The 14,906-nt window shown below is 37.8% G+C and overlaps 1 protein-coding gene across 2 annotated transcripts in view; it reads left to right on the top strand.

The window, feature by feature from the left end:
* The first annotated feature begins 4,660 nt into the window (after positions 1-4,660).
* The window catches only part of LOC124798026 (coiled-coil and C2 domain-containing protein 1-like), a 131,463-nt gene continuing 121,217 nt past the window's right edge, over positions 4,661-14,906 (top strand). The window contains exons 1-2 of one of the 2 annotated variants that reach the window (XM_047261236.1): positions 4,661-5,057; positions 5,142-5,283. In XM_047261236.1, coding sequence (XP_047117192.1) covers positions 4,998-5,057; positions 5,142-5,283 — 202 coding nt within the window. In that variant the 5' untranslated portion in view covers positions 4,661-4,997. The remainder of the gene's footprint in view (positions 5,058-5,141; positions 5,284-14,906) is intronic. The other variant, XM_047261238.1, reaches the window with a different exon arrangement.

The following is a 14,906-nucleotide window of genomic DNA, read 5'->3' as shown; positions in this document are numbered from 1 at the left end:
GTCTCTTAGCACATTCTGTGTGCAATATTATCGCGCCAGGCAGTGTTATTTAATGAAGAACTCTAAAATTTGTTACAACTATGTTTCAGGACTGTAATTTGTGAGTAATTGCCCAGAAACTTGCACTATTGACCATTCATTTCTAAAAAAATGTTTCTACATCTTACGACTGTCAGTGCTTCAACACAAAAAAGAAAACATCAGTATTAAGCACCAAAAGTAGGAAAGGCAGATGAAAACAGTGAAATGAAAACAAAACTTACATTTTATTTCTCAAGCACAAAATTAAAATTTTCTTTTAACTTTCATACATCTGCATGAGAACTACTTGCTGCAGCACAACTAAAGCTTTGTAGTTCATTAACACCAGTTCCACTTCTGGTATTAGCAGCTGTATAATGAACATTTTCCATAGCACCACTAGTGCTTGGTAGACCTAATTCGTTATTAACACCAATTTCACTTGATTCACTACTGATATTAGCAATTTCACAAGGAACACCTGCTACATGTTTTGGAAACAGACCGCTGTTTAGGCTATGCCTAGTTTTATTCATAAAATCTTCTTAAAAAAAATGATCTACACATACAAAATAAGTACCACAGTTCACATCACGTGACAGTCTACAAAACTTTTCCACTTCAGAAGAAACTCTTGAAGTTTTTTTGGAAACCTATAGAAATGTTTTTTGCTAACTTTCTCCATTGAACCCACGTAATATCCATATGAACACACGGGGAATTTTCAAGAGTATTACAAAGTCAATTTTTTGTGTTGAATATTCTGAAAAAAAACATAAAATTCTTCATTGAATAAAACTACTACTGACGTATTAAAGTTATTTTAGTCAACAAATGGAAACCACACAGCTTAATTCATAACAGAAGAGAATACATTTCATTTGTAGGCTACGAGATTATTTATTGAAAATTAAACGTCTTACCTAAGGATTAATTGTGGACATTTTTATCAGCAGGAAATCTTTCCAATTCCACAGTGAACTTTATGAAATTTAAAGTAAAAACTCTGCTTATAACGAAGATCAGTATTATGTAAATATGAAACAAATGCAAAAACGACTGTAACCGTTGACTTCAGTACAAGATAGAATATGAACAACCGCCATTGTACAGCCAGTGTTGCCAACTCTAAAGAACCTGAGTCGCTAGATCAATATCAAAAGTCGCTAAAACTGATTTTACTAGGGGTGAATGGTGCAATAAGCCAGTGGAGTGGGGGGGGGGATAATAAAATATTAATAAAAATTGTCTCATACATAATTGCTATATTGTCTTAATTAAATGATGCATCGTGTGCAACAACATACATATAAAATACGCTAATGGTTAATTAAACATGTTATCATAATTGATGCAACACATAAATTGTTGTTTCAACCACAGTAGTCAAATATACTAGAAATATACAACTATATTTGTAACAAAAGAAAGCAAGAACTCAAAATGGGTTACAAAATATATACATACTGGTATGTGAGCTATTCATCGTCGTCACTCAGAAGATCGAATAACTCTTCTGTCTCATGCTCTGACAGAACTGTAGTTGATGTAGAGGGTTGAATGTTGCTCAAAAGATGATGTTGCAGTTCGACTGGTTTTGTCGCAAAAGAGTAACTTTTGTTCGTTCCAATAAGTTCCAATACGTCTGACGGTATGTCAAACGATGCACAATCTTTATTTTGGTTCTTCAACTGGCCTCTCAACATGATCACAGCATTAATTGTCTTTAACGATAATCTGTTACGTTGTTTAGCTTTTATAATGTTTATAGAACTGAATATTCTTTCCACTTCTGCATTTGAATGCGGTAGGCATAGAACGGTCACTGCTAGCTGTGAAATCAAAGAAAAAGGGTTCTCCCCTGCGGCATTTTTATACTGCAGAACCTCACTCCAAAATCGAACAGTGTTAGTGGTGTTATTCCACCTAATGAAGTTTATATTATGCCATTCTTGCAGCATACCGTCTATGAAATCGCCTCTAAAACCCAATTCTTTGGCTACATCTGCTACAGCATTATTTTTATTGACTTTTAGTGTTTCTTCAACATTCAGCATTGACATTTTTTTCAGGATCGTAACGTTGCTTGGCAGTCTTTGTTGAATTTCTTTTATGAGTTTCAGACTAAACTGAATGCATCTCTTCTTCAAATAAACTTTATTTTCTTCAGACAAACTTGACTCAGACAACTTTTGATCAAACATAAAGCCAAGGTTCGGATTTGCGTACATACATTCGCTTGGAACTGGTGTTGTAAACAAATCAACAGTTGGAAAAACTATGTTTTGTCCGAGTGACTGCATGAGAAATACAAGTGTATCTAGTAATTTAGTGGGGTCATTGTCTTCTCCTTCAAAAGCTTTTATTGCTATTTGTACGTCCTTTAAAGCATGTTTAAGGTAAAACATATAAAGATGATTTGAGTCGTCACAATAAATCTTGTACAAAAGATCGGCAGTGTAACAATTGTCTTGAACCATGGCAAGTGAAAAATGTAGCTTTAATTCTTCCCACTGCTCCAGAATTCTTCGTATTGCTGGTTCAATTGAAAGCCAACGTGTTGCACAGAATTTCAAAATTTTTAGTGGCTGTTTTCCACAATTTATTGTCTTACAAACCTTTTTATATTCGTCTTGTCTTTTGGGTGAAATGGAGAGCCAACTGTAGGTTTCCCATACGAGAAACTCTATGTTTCTAGGTATGGTATTCACTGAGGCGTGTGAAACTGCAAGCTGAAGAGAGTGACAAATGCAACGGATCAATACCAAATGTTTCAAACCATATTCTCTCTTCAGTTGTTCGAAAAGCCCATTGTTTATTCCAACCATTGCATAAGCATTATGTGTGCCATTTCCTACCGTATTAGCGATTGGAAGTTTGAGATCTTTCAAAGAATTCACGAGAACAGCAGCCAGATTTCTTGTATCTGCAGTTTCTACTACAGCGAGTTTGAGAAATGCTGATCTGATGGTTTGGTTTTTTACACTATAGTACCATATAACTATACCTAGCAATGAAGGTTCTTCCAGATCAGGAAACGCTCTCATCCACTCCCTACGTCGGTATGACATGTCCCACGATAAGCACAAGCTCCCTATGACGATCTTCGACGATTAAGTCGAAGAGAAAATCCCAATACCCAATCCCTGATCCTGCTCCTTCCCATATAACACCAATTATCTCGCCTACCTCAGGCAAGTACCAGACACAGACAGAACAATCATCACAAAATCACAGACACCAAAAAACTATAGAAAAATCACACACACACGTTCACAGGGGAGTAAAAGCCGAAAGGCTACAAACTCCCACCTCACACTTCCCCAAGGGGGGAAAGTACAAGATGAGAGCAGCACGTGGCTTGTTGCCTCTTCTCCCATATACGGTAGCTATTACCCCCGTGGACGAAACCTGATAACCTAAGCACTTTTCAAAATCAATTGTGCTCACATAGGAATTGGAGAACCAACAACTAGAAGCGGATTTCTAGAATAGATTTTGATTTGTTTACGTGACCCCTCAGAAGCGGTATTGGGAAATCGATTTACGAAATCCGGTTTTGGGGGCCTCATGTATACGGGGTGTATTATTATGCATCCGTTTTGAGACACAACTGACATGGGATATCCACATACATAAGATGTACAATAAATTGTTCCGTGGTCTCTCTCATCACAAAACTAAAATCCAACGTTAGTAGATATCGTTTACTTTTTGTATACTATGCCACCTTTCATACAGGCTTAAACTATAGTACAATGTTGTGTAACTTTACTGGAGCAAAAAGTGGTTTTCTTAGGCGGACGAAAGTCACCTGATGTATTTATAGTCTACGGATCATCAATTCTTGCAAAACGTGCTGAAAATGGGGTTCAGTATAAACAAGATCTCATTTCCACTCTTATAGAGGAAAGAATAGACACGTTGTACACATTACATTGACTTCAATATACATGACAGGAAAAACAAATTCTACACATTGGCTGAAAATTTGAAAGATCCATGGAAGCGGTAGAATTTTGGCTGAATGTAAAGTGTTGATCATCTTGAATTAGCAACAAAAAATATTTTACAAGGTCTGCTTCATGTGTTAACTAATAGCTTCATACTCTATTATTCTGCATTTAGCAACAGTGAGCAGTATAAATGTAAATTACACTACATACCATATGTCAGCTGAAATTCCATGTACCCATGTAGTTGTATTTACACTCTCAGACTGCTTTGTCGGTTTAGGCATAGGTCTACAAAAATTGTGAATAATGTGTTAGTTTGAAAGCTATCAACCGCCTAACTGGTACAATCAAATGTTGCATTCGGAATATTGATGTACTCATTGGAGTGGCCTTTGTTATGCCATTTTAACAGTCAATGATTGTTAAACACTTTTTGGGCGTCTACGTTATGTTATTTGTAGAGCCGTAGTGTTCATTAAGTGACTTTCGTCCGATGTAGTCAAATATTTTCTTATACTTCTGCTATTGGTAAAAGGATTTCAGTTTCTGGCGAGCTTTCATATATTACATGGGACCATGATCCAAAATTCGCTTCTCCAGTCTTAAGCGGTACATGATGCATTTGCGGTTTCTTCTCCATTTCTTAATGTGAACTCAGAGAGTCCGGAAATAACCTTCTTTTACCAAAGAGTTGTTTTTGTTATGACGTATACTTTGCAGATATGGGCAACCTGTGTATCTCGCGAATATCTGCGAATGTGATTATCAGTCACTCTCACAATTTTCATTCCTTACGTACTTTTTACTTGTAAGAAGGACGTTGGTATGACGTCGCTGTGAGAAGGGGGGGTGTGCTAGGCAAAGACTCTGAGATATTTTGAATCGAATCAACGATATGACAGTTTGAAATTGTAATATTGTTTTTGACAGTGTAGTTTGTGTTGACAGGAGTGTTAGTCACTTTTACTAAACGAAGTAGTTTGTTGTCATATTCCGTAAGTGCTGTTTTGTGTAATTATCATGTTCGGAAGAAAAAAGGAGGCTAGAACTAAGCCCAGGACTGCTGGAGGATTGTCTCAAGTGAGTCACATTATATATATGAATAAAGTAACCTTTAGTTTCACTTGAAAATATGAATTAATTTTTGAATGATGTTTGTTGTAGTTTGGCTTGTTGGACCTCCCTGATATTAATGCAGTTGATTCCAACGAAATGGGCACTGATGATGATGAAGACGATGATTCAGCCTTGGAGGCGGAATTGTTAGCTATAACTTCCGGAAATCTACCAGCACGACCAAAGAAAGGCAAGTGGAAAAAGCGTCTGTGTAAACTGACGACGAAAATCAATCTGTATGCAGTATTGTTGCTCGAGAACAATATTTCTTACACGTTCTTTGTTTCGTGAAGGTGTTACTTGTATTATTTTTTTGCATTTGTTGTAGCACCAAAGTCCTCATAAAACTAATTCTTGGCATATTACCGACGAACCGCAGAACGTTATACCAAATACTTGAAGTTTGTGGAAGTGAATAAGTCCAGGACAGGGATGGAGTGTTGTTAAAATAGGATAAAATGGGGGATGCAGTCGACAATACCATTGAAGCAGTCACAACTTTTCAATATATTTTTTGCTTTTCAAGTTAGTTGACAGAATTGTTCTTAAGATATGCTTGATTTCTATCAGTATGTTAATCATTCCTTGTTATTAGCGTTAGATCTTGTTGATTCTTGTTCAGCCAGGCAATGCCATAGAGGTTACTTGAAAATAATATTGTACGTGGGAGGAGTGTAAATGTCGGAAACGAAAGTATGCACGCTTAAATCCGTAAGTATGTCACAAATTCACAGTTTCAATATAACACTTGAAAGAAACCTTCCAAAATATTAAACACCTTGTAGTTTTATGGAATCTTTTTTATTAAATGAATTTTTATAAAATTTTCGCCCTGATTTTATTAAACTTTTCCCTTGTTATATTGACTGCATATTTATTTTTTGTTTTGTCTTACTTTGAGGACTTGAGTGGTTTGCCTAATGGTATGACCAGGTCATCTCTTACGATTGATTTCACTCTGTAGTCTTAGACCTAGTTTCTGAATATTTACAAAACCGGAACTTGATCTTTGTGACCTCTGACCAGTCAGCTCATGTACTGCTAGGAGAATAATTGATGCAGTTGGCATACTGCCTCTGAACTGTAATGTTCACAGGCTTCCTTAACCTAATGAATGGTCATAGTCTTAAAACAAAAGGCCTATTTGATGCTAAGAATCATGTCGTGCCAGCCAACCTCTCCCCTCCCCCCGTACTAATATTTTCATACATTATATAATGTGCATCAAAATACTTTGCAATAGCTTTAGTATGTAATGTAATGTTTCAGAAATTAACATGTGGTTGCAGTTATTAATAAAAATATATATTAAGCGCGCCCACACACACACACACACACACACACACACACACACACACACACACACACACACACACACACACACACACACACACACACACACACAGAGTCTCAGATGGTAACTGAAACCACTTTGCGAGCAGCAGCACCAGTGCATGATGGGAATGGCCACTGGGTGGGAGAAAGGAGACGGTGGGGAGGAGGAGGGATAATAAGGTTGGGATGGAGGACAGTGAAGTGCTGCAGGTAGAGCAGCCGGGAGAGGGCAAGGTGGGGGAAGTAGCGGAAAGAAGAGAGAAATAGAGATATATAAATAAAAAAAGACTGGATGTGGTGGTGGAATGATGGCTGTGTAGTGCTGGAATGGGAGCAGGGAAAGGACTGGATGGGTGAGGACAGCGACTAATGAAAGTTGAGGCCTGGAGGGTTGGGAATGTAGGATGTATTGCAGGGAAAGTTCCCACCTGTGCAATTCAGAAAAGCTGTTGTTGGTGGGAAGGATCCATATGGCACAGGCTGTGAAGCAGTCATTGAAATGAAGGATATCATGTTTGGCAGCATGTTCAGCAACAATTTGGTCCACTTGTTTCCTGGCTACAGTTTGTTGGTGGACATTCATGTGCACAGACAGCTTGTTGGTTGTCATGCCTACATAGAATGCAGCACAGTGGGTGCAGCTTATCTTGTAGACCACATGACTGGTTTCACAGATAGCCCTGCATTTAATGCGATAGATGTTAGTGACTGGACTCGAGTAGTGGTGGTGGGAGGATGTATGGGACAGGTTTTGTATCTAGGTCTATTACAGGGGTATGAGCCATGAGGTAAGGGGTTGGGAACAGGGGTTGTGTGAGGTAATCTTTAATCAACACTTGTTGTTGGGAATGGAATGTAGGCCTAGTTGTTTTTTTATGATCATTGTGCAAACAATTCCGTTTCACAAATGTATTGTGAGTGCATCCAGTACAGAATTGCCATGTTAACTATTGCTGTGGTGATCAAATTGCATTCATGGGGTAGTAGCAAACTGATTTTCCCCACTTAATTCTTTCACTTTACCATTTCAAACCAGGTGTAGATTTCATTCTGTGCTACACATCAATTTGTAGTCACAGTGAAACTGTCAACTTCAGACCACGCATAGATCTGAGATGACAACAGACAAGTTACGGCCTGCCCTGATGCACATGTTTATCTACCAGGCTCCAAAACTGTAGCGGGTGCTTCTGAGATGAGGAATTACTACTGTTATGGAGAGGAAGTCTTCGGTTGTGAGGTTTAAGATGCCATACCAGTGTTCATATTGGGCTATGTATCATTTATTTTTAAGACCATTGACCACTTCATTAGAATCATACGTATTGCATGATCTTAAGAAGTGTGAGGTGTTTTTTCCTCAATCGCTTGACATTGGTTCACACAGTTACAGTAATCTATTTCTCCTCCTGAAACTATGTGACAGGGTGACGCTGAAGCATCAACAAATGTCTATGACATCAAATGCGAGAGTATCATACAGGTGAAACTACTGCCTCTTTTGCTTGTAGAGTTTACCTGTTGTGGCGATTGTACTTTGCATCTCTCTTTCATTTTGTTCATCTACTCCTCTCTTTCAGTTTGTTCATCTACTCTCATGCAAACTATTCAGTGGAAAACTAGTGGGGTTGTCCATACAGTTGACTACATCTCTGTTTGGATCCAGTGACGAGACTTACGCAAATGAGTGTTTATTTAGGCAAAATTGACATAAATCAGTGAACTCAGCTTGGACATATCCAGCGCTTAGTAGATTTCTTAAGTATGAGTCTCCTCAAGTCATGTTCTCAGACTGAAGCTTCCATCATATTTATGTAATTAGCTGCAAGCAAATTGTATTGTAAGTGTTCAAATGCATCTTTTCCACAGTGATAAGCTGTTAAACTGTGAATGTTGAAATCCTGGTATAAATACAGATGACCACACACCATTTAGTTGCAGTTTCAAGTAGTAGGCAGGCACAAGAACTAGACAGAATGAGCACAAGTGAACACACACACACAAAACTACATTTTTATGCCACTGTGATGGGACTGGAATTAGGGACTGACTGTGTCAAATTGAGCAGGTGAGTGGAATGAGGGGAAGGAAAACTTGGCAATATATGAAAGCAACATGTCATATGTCAGTCAGTTCTGCTGAAACTATGCACAGCCTTTTGTTTGTGTGCACAACCACTACTAGCTGCCCTCCTAAATGAATGGCCACCACCAAACTGTCGAAAAGCAAAATTAACCACAACATTGCAACAAATGCTCAACACAATTGACTTCAGTAATAGCCCCAATCTGTGCCATCTGAGTTCCTCGTCTTCAGTGGTCTTTTCTGAAGTGGTAGTGGTAGAAATGGTCGTAACAACACATTTTTGATCTTGTGATTGCTTATCCTAAGTCTCTACTAACATCTGTCCAACATCCACTTCCATCATTGTCCCGGTATCCCCTGCCCCCATGCCCCCACTCCTCAACACATCCCCACCACTATATTTTAATTCAGTTAATCTATATCTACACTGTTATCTACATATTTGTGCTCTACCCAGGGTCCCCTGCCCCCCTCCCCAGTTCATGTCTTCTATTCAATTATGTACTGCGCCCTTTCCATGCCTGCCTAGGGTGGGGTCACTGATGACACTTTTCCTGTACTGTTGATATTGTCCGCTTAAGTGCTTAAGGATATAACTTTTAGCAGTGGTTCCAGTGAAATACTGTCATTTTCAACTACAACCCAGCTTTATTTCCCTTTATTTATCATTATTGGTCATTGGAACTTCTGTTCTTGTGCAAGTGAAACATTCAGCTGCCCTTTGTGCATGTAGAAACTGGATTCTGGTTTGTTGCACACAACCTAAGGCATTTGAACGCGCAAGTCACAACATTCTTTATGGTTCTCTTACATTTATTTTCTAGTAATCAAAAGATCATTTTAGATAGCTCATGCAGCCCTCACAATGACTAGTCTTCTTAGGACAAATTACTACTGCCGTTCCACAGGGCTCATTTCTGGTACTACTCTTACTCTTGCTTTATAAATGAACTTCTAACTTACACAGATAAATTGGAAATAGTGCTCTTTGTTGATAATGCAACCATCATAATCAAGACCAATGGATCTGCAAGAACAAAACTAGCAATAAATAAAATAACTTAGAATATTATTAGTTGGTTCTAAGTAAATTGTCTATCACTTGACTTAAAACACACACAATTCATTCAGCTGCAAAAGGCAAGAAGAAATATTGATTAGAATCTGAATTGGAAATGATGTTATAGATCTTATCGAGTGTTAGACATTTTTCCCTTGCGTGTCCTCCTCCATTGTGGATATGGCATGTAAATAGTGATGCCTGCTGTGCATTGTAGTTTGTGTTGATTATCATCATAACCTCTATCAGTTGAATCAGTTTAATAGGAGTAATGTCTTAATTAATTTTTCCCTAGAAGTTAGTTGTGTGAGAGAGGTTTTAGTAATCTGAAAATAAAACAGACGTTCATTGTGAGTTACGTTCCCATATGTAAAACTTCATAAATACTTCCACTAGATGTTAATGACTGATATGTCAGTTTGTTTGTATTGTTATCCACTTAATTCTGAAAATTAACCCTTAATATTGATCAGCATCAGCAAACATACAATGGAAACAAAAAAACCTGTTAATAGCAAAAGAAGTGAGCTTCACTGTTGAAAGTGCTGGGTAATATGCAAGCTGATGACTGTAGAAAATTAGTTGCTATCAGAACAGAACTTTCTGCTGTGTACACCAAGTAAACAATATTGTGAAAGTCATATTTTTAGTCAAAATGGCTTTTTTTAATTTGACAGAGAATACGAATAAAAGAAGTGGGAACTACTTAACACGAGATTGGCAGCAAATTTCTCATTTATCAATAAACTTGAAACCAGATGTGATTCATGCTAATGAAAAATCTGGAACTGGCCTCAGGTAGCCAAAATTATTTCATTGCCTTATCATGATGTGTGACTTTATACATTTTCATTTTGTGAATCAACATATTATAAAATTTTGACTATTAAATTTCTTCTTCTGTTTAGAAAATTACACAAGTGGCTGCATTAGTCATAGCTGTAAATAGTTGCAACCAGTCACTTGACTTGTTTTTAAGCCATTTGGAGCTTATCTTCAAATGAGATGAACAGAAGGCATACATAAATATTGCCATTAGTTATGCTGTTTGTGGAAATTATTCTGTAATATTCAGTGTTCGTATAAACAGTAGTGTCTATCCATGACACACTTCTGTTCTGTCTGTAAGTTGGTGTCCGTAGTTAATGTGCTTTCAGTTGCAAGTGTTGTATTTCATCAAGAATTTACCAAGTGGTGCGAGCACATCAAGGAAATGTAACAGGAAAGAGGTATGGCTGACTCTTGAATTTGGTCTCTCTAATAGAAGCGGAAGACTGCTACGATCTCGCCTTGTCGTATGCCATGTAGTAAGAGAAGAGGTACAGCGGTTTTGGGCAGCCAGACGACTAAGAATCAGATTGGCACCTAGCAGTGCAATGCAGTGTGCTGTAATTTCCACAGATTCTGTTGATGTGCATTTCTTGTGTTAGTTGGGACATTAAGCATGGAAACAACCAGTGACCTCAAAAATGGTTTTTAATGTTGGAATTGGTGGCAAAAGGATATGTATGGTAGTATTAGTAGTGGTAGGCCTCCTGCAAATATGTGTCGAATATGTTTTTATCAGGATAGGACAGATTTTGGTCATAGTATTTCTGAAGTGACCACCATGCCTGAAATGATTTAAGACAACCTAAATCAGGATGGCTGAACAAAGCAAATTCCACCCTCATAAGTATGAGGTCAGTGTTTCTAACTCCTGCACTACCTCACTCTGTTGGTTGCTATTGTACCATGTTTATATGATTACATACTGTTTGCGCAAGATAATATAAAACGCAGTTTATCACTGCAGACACTATATACACCCACTAGTGACTCCTGGACCTTGAAAATGCTACTACGCCCTTTGCACTCCCTCCAGTCTATCTGGATAAGTGATTTCAAGTCCATGAACATGCAATGATGGCCCTTACACATCTTCACTTCCTTCCCGCAGCCTGTCTGAAGAACTAAGTCAGCATCCCTGAATTATGAGTGATTCGTTGAGCTCAGGAGAATGCCAAGACCTTACTATCATACACTTCAGATCTGGGCACTTGATTTTCTTGTAAAAGAATTGCATTGTGACCATTTATTGTGATATAACAGGGTCACAATTAATAACATGTTCCAGGCTATTATACTGTGGTTGAATGGACTTCACCTTAAAAACCGACGTTCCGTCCCCATGTACGGAGGACATTTTCAAGGGGGATTGTAGCTTTGTTGAATGTCCGATTCACACCCTGTGAATCGGGCATTCACCAAAGTTACGATCCCCCATGAAAATGTCCTCTGTAGATGGGCATGAAACGTTGGATTTTAAGGTGAAATCCATTCAACCACAGCATAATAGCCTGGAACATTTTATTAATTGTGATATTTCCAGTCTTGAAAGTTTACATTTTACAATATGACAGTTTGCTGTTGTCCCCTTTCATTATTAGCCACTATTCGAGTACTAAAAGTTTTTACTTTAAACTTACAAGTCAGTTTGGATGATGCTGCACCAAACTTCTTGATCTTTCCTCATTTTTTCTGCTTTGACGATAGTCTGTTGCTGTGTCCTGAATTTTCACAATGTTATGGAAATTTCACAAGGTAGACCTAGAACGGAATATTGGTGTTCACATAATTACAAAGCTATTTGCATTGCAATTTGTTTTGGTCAGCAATTGCTGCTTTGAGTAATGATTTAAAAGGTTTCCACACTGGACACTGTAACATAACTTTTCAGTCCATATTTTGTGTGATCTTACTAGAAAAGAGCAGAGTCTGGAGAACTCTGATGTTGAATCAGAAAGTGATGTATTGCATTCAGATGGTGATTTTTCAGTGTGATACAACGGGCGAAGATAGGTATTACTGTCATTAGTTGATGCCTCATTACAATTCTTTCCACAACAATCTCAGGAGTCAAATGGTGCAACAGTGAAGATTGCAGCTAGAGGTAGAATGAAATGGAAGGTTGCTAACATGCCGTTGCCTAGTAGAAGGGCTGCTTTAAATGACCTGATGCAGAGATGATGATCCACTGCATATGCCTGCCACCAAGCGGATGACTCCATCATCAGTGCCTTTCAACTCCTTCTATGTTAATAAATGTTGTGTATTGTGTAAAACACACAGAATCAAATTCTTGGAGTGAAATAAGAAACGCATCCAGGACATGGTAGCAATAAATGCATAAACCATCTATATAACCAATTAAAGTAAAACCTCGATTCTCCAACCTGGGATTCACTGACTTCCTTGGCTTACCCAACCATGTATCTGATCATCGGTCTGCACTCCTTGGTGAACTGCGTGCCAGTGCTATCAATTGATTTTACTCCTGCCACGTAGTAGAAACATGTGAAGATTGGCTTCACTGTTGGAAAAATTGTCATGAGTTTAGGCAAGTTGCTGTTTCATGTGAAAAACAACGTTCTGATGATGATGCAGTTGGGGAATTCATTGAAAACTTTGGAAAAAAAAGGTCAGAAAATAAACTGGTAGTTGATCAGTTATACAACATTGATGAGTCTGGGCTAAACTATAAAATGCTGCCTCAAACGGCCACAGGCATGACACTAGCATAGGACAGCTTGATCATTGTAGCATGGTGCAAGGCAAGTGGTGACCATAAATTGATGTTTGTAATTGTCAAATATAAGAAACCAAGAGCCTTAAGAAACATAAACATGACAGCACCCACTATTTATTACAAAAAAAGTACTTAGGATTATTTTTTATGCGTTTGATCTGGCTGTTAAAAAGATACTCGAAATCCAAAAATCTGCCACCTCGTGCAATTGTACTGCTACATAATGCCCAAGCCACCCCTTTGAGTCTGAACTTCAACAAGGTGACATAAAAGCTATGTTTTTGCCCCTCTCATGCCCATGTATAAATGTATTTTTTTAAATTTAATATTGATTTATTACATTGTTGCGAGCTCTGTAAGTGACTTGTTTTATTCTCCTTTTATTTTGTGACCTCTCCGCTGTTTTGACCACACCCTGGTCCGAGAAGTGACACTTAATCTAGGTTCTAATGTAACTAAAAATAACCCAACGAGAAAAGCATTAATTCTTTAATGGGTAAATGAACTCACAGACAAGAAAGAACAAAGAATGGGACAGGAGCAAGAAGCTAGTTGAACAAAGAAGTGGCTATAGAACTGGACAAATCAGAAAAAGGAAATAAGTGTCAAATTGTATGTGCAAAGGAAACAAGACTGGTGACATCTGAGAGAAGCACAAAAAAGCTGTTCGCAGAGATGTATATGAAAAGCACGAATTCTCAAAGTTTAATTTAAACTGTGTTTTGAAACACAGGTAAAATTAATGAAGAAATGTTAAGCACTTTAGAAATTGATCACGTTTCTGGGTAGCTGCAGATATCAAATGATGGCTTCCAGGTGTTGTAACAGTGTTGCATTTTCTGCTGCTCTAGTATTAAATGTCCTATACCAGAGAAGGAAAGTTGCTACTCACCATATAGCAGAGATGCTGAGTCGCAATAGGCACAATAAAAAGATTCACACAATCATAGCTTTCGACCATTAAGGCCTTTGTCAGCAGTACACACACACACACACACACACACACACACACACACACACACACACACACACACACACACACAGTCTCAGAGAGCTGAAACTACACTTTTCCATTGTTTTATTAAATCTCCTATGTTGTTTTATTAAATTGAATCAGTGTGTTGCTGACATAAGACTTTTTGTGAAGCAGCATATCATAAAAGGGGAGGTTGAGGTTTGAAGAAGTTGTTTTCATGATGAATACTGTATATGTCTCCAGAATGAGATTTTCACTCTGTAGCACTTGCCCGCGAAAGGCAAAGGTCCCGAGTTCGAGTCTCGGTCTGGCACACGGTTTTAATCTGTCAGGAAGTTTCAATGTATGTGTCTGCTAATAAGCTTACAAAACAACTTTCCATTGGCTATTCTGAATTTTGAATGTAAAATTAGTTATTGATTACACAGTAGATGTCTTAAAAAATCAGCTCCAGAATATCAAGTACTTCACAAATATTGTATATACCATTGTTCCAAATTTAGTATGTGATTTCTTATTATACTGATGCTTCTGTGATGGGTTGTCCATGTGCAAATTTACTCTGTCTAGATACAAATTTAACTGTGGTTATGTATGATGTCTTATGGTTTTGATGAGCTTGTAGCGTGATAGTTCTTTTGATATTTGTAACCTTTACATATTCTGTTATTCAGATTTGGAAAGAAGTTTCAGTTTTCAAGTAACTCCCTAATTTTGTGTGGGAACTTTAGGGCTTGAGTCCTTATTTACTTTCTTCAACTTGTTATTCCTAAAAACAGTCTTGATGTT

Source organism: Schistocerca piceifrons, chromosome 5, assembly GCF_021461385.2.
Source record: "Schistocerca piceifrons isolate TAMUIC-IGC-003096 chromosome 5, iqSchPice1.1, whole genome shotgun sequence".
Taxonomy (NCBI): Eukaryota; Metazoa; Arthropoda; class Insecta; order Orthoptera; family Acrididae; genus Schistocerca; species Schistocerca piceifrons.
This window is presented reverse-complemented; position numbering and strand designations above follow the sequence as displayed.